We start from the raw sequence: 1,893 nt of genomic DNA on the forward strand, positions 1-1,893 counted from the left end.
AATTAATCGGACAACTAAAAATATATAGAAAAAATTAGCCGGGCATGGTGGCGCATGCCTGTAGTCCCAGCTACTCAGGAGGCTGAGGCAGAAGGATCACTTGAGCCCAGGAGTTTGAGGTTGCTGTGAACTAGGCTGACGCCACGGCACTCTAGCCCGGGCAAAAGAGTGAGACTCCGTCTCAAAAAAAAAAAAAAAAAAGGGAGTTGAAATAGATGACTTTTAAAAATCTTTCAAACTTTAAAATTCTATGATTCTTCTCAAAAACTCTGTGCTGAGAGAAAAAAGCCACATATTCAAAAAAGAGGATATAAATTGTATACTTCCATTTATATGAAATCTTAGAACAGGTAAGACTTGTCTATATTGACAGCAGATTAGTGGTTGCCTGGTTTCAGGGGTGGGGAAACTGACTTTTGGGGCATGAGAAAACATATTTGTCAAAATTCATTTAATTGTACACTTATAACGGATACATTTTATTGGATATAAGTTTAACTTAATAAAGTTGATTAAAAACATCTATGATTCTGCTTTAAAAAGTTAGAAAATTAAGCATATCATGGAAAGAAGGTACTTTAAACATTTTAGGAAAAGCTCTTTAAATTCGAGAGTAATAACTAAAAATGTAAATAGCTGTAACAAGAGCCCAGAGTCATCGTAGTGCCTTAGCAATGGTGGAATACTAAAGGTAGCAGTCATACTCCAAAAGGTTAAAAACTCATAAAGAAGATATTCGTATAGGGAAAAGGACAGAATTATCCAAGATGCGGATTTCAAAAATTACCTCAAAGAGCAGAGCCTGGGCTTTCCGTTCCGGTAATAAGCGCAGTCCCGCTGTTGCCTTCAGGACCACTGGGGTCCTTTTCCAGTGACTTCGGGGGATTGAGTCTTTGGCCACCTCTAAGAGTCCTTGAACAGTCTCAGCACCCTTCAAAAGAGATGGCCTATTTATCCAATGAACAGTCTATTTAATGGCACTGGTCTATGCCCTCGATATGCTTTGGGGGAACAAGAGTGAGGTGGCGGGGGCTCCAAGCCCTCTCTGTGCTGTAGGAGCAGAAACCTAGAGAAGCGGTCCACTTTGAAGAAGGTGAATCCATTTCATTTTGATAGTTATGATAAATATCATTCTTTTCTATTGTGGCTATTTTAGTTGATTGTTATTTTATGTCTCATATAAATTAGCTTTAGGCCAGAGAGCTGCGTATAGTGAAGAAAACACAAGAGTTACAGTCAGAAGACCTGCTTGCTAGCCCTACAGCCTAATATGGGTCACATGGCCTTAGTTTTCTCAGGTGCGAGATGGGAAACATGCCTCATACCACCACTAAACTATTATGCACGTGAGCCAGAGTTGTGTGATTGACACACAATGCTAGCTGTAGCTGTTTTCATGTTATACTTTTTTTTCCCCGCCAGAGACAGGGTCTTGCTCTGTCCCCCAAGCTAGAGTGTAGTGGCCCAATCATCGCTCACTGCAAACTTCAACTTCTAGGCTCAAGTGAGCCAGCCTCCCAAGTAGCCAGGACTACAGGCATGTACTGCCCCACCTGGTCGAAGTTATTTTTAAAAATTTTTAAATTTTTTTTTTTTTGAGACAGGTCTCACTCTGCCTAGGCTAGAGTGCTGTGGTGTCAGCATCACTTACTGCAACCTCCAACTCCTGGGCTCAAGTGATCCTCCTATGTCAGCCTTGTGAATAGCTAGGACTACAAGCAAGCACTACCACACCCAGCTAGTTTTTTTTCTATTTTTTGTATTGATGGGGTCTCGTTCTTGCTCAGGCTTCATGCTACATTTTTTTTTTTTTTTTTGAGACAGAGTCTCACTCTTTTGCCCGGGCTAGAGTGAGTGCCGTGGCGTCAGCCTAGCTCACAGCAACCTCAAACT

General features: G+C 41.3%; 1 protein-coding gene across 5 annotated transcripts in view; it reads right to left on the reverse strand.

Moving 5' to 3' along the window:
* The window catches only part of ENTPD5 (ectonucleoside triphosphate diphosphohydrolase 5), a 58,788-nt gene that overhangs the window by 13,222 nt on the left and 43,673 nt on the right, over positions 1–1,893 (reverse strand). For all 5 annotated transcript variants that reach the window (XM_012656214.1, XM_012656215.1, XM_012656217.1 and 2 more), the window contains one exon: positions 788–931. In XM_012656214.1, coding sequence (XP_012511668.1) covers positions 788–931 — 144 coding nt within the window. The remainder of the gene's footprint in view (positions 1–787; positions 932–1,893) is intronic.

The sequence above is a fragment of the Propithecus coquereli genome, unplaced genomic scaffold (genome assembly GCF_000956105.1).
Source record: "Propithecus coquereli isolate 6110/MARCELLA unplaced genomic scaffold, Pcoq_1.0 Scaffold5, whole genome shotgun sequence".
NCBI lineage: Eukaryota > Metazoa > Chordata > Mammalia > Primates > Indriidae > Propithecus > Propithecus coquereli.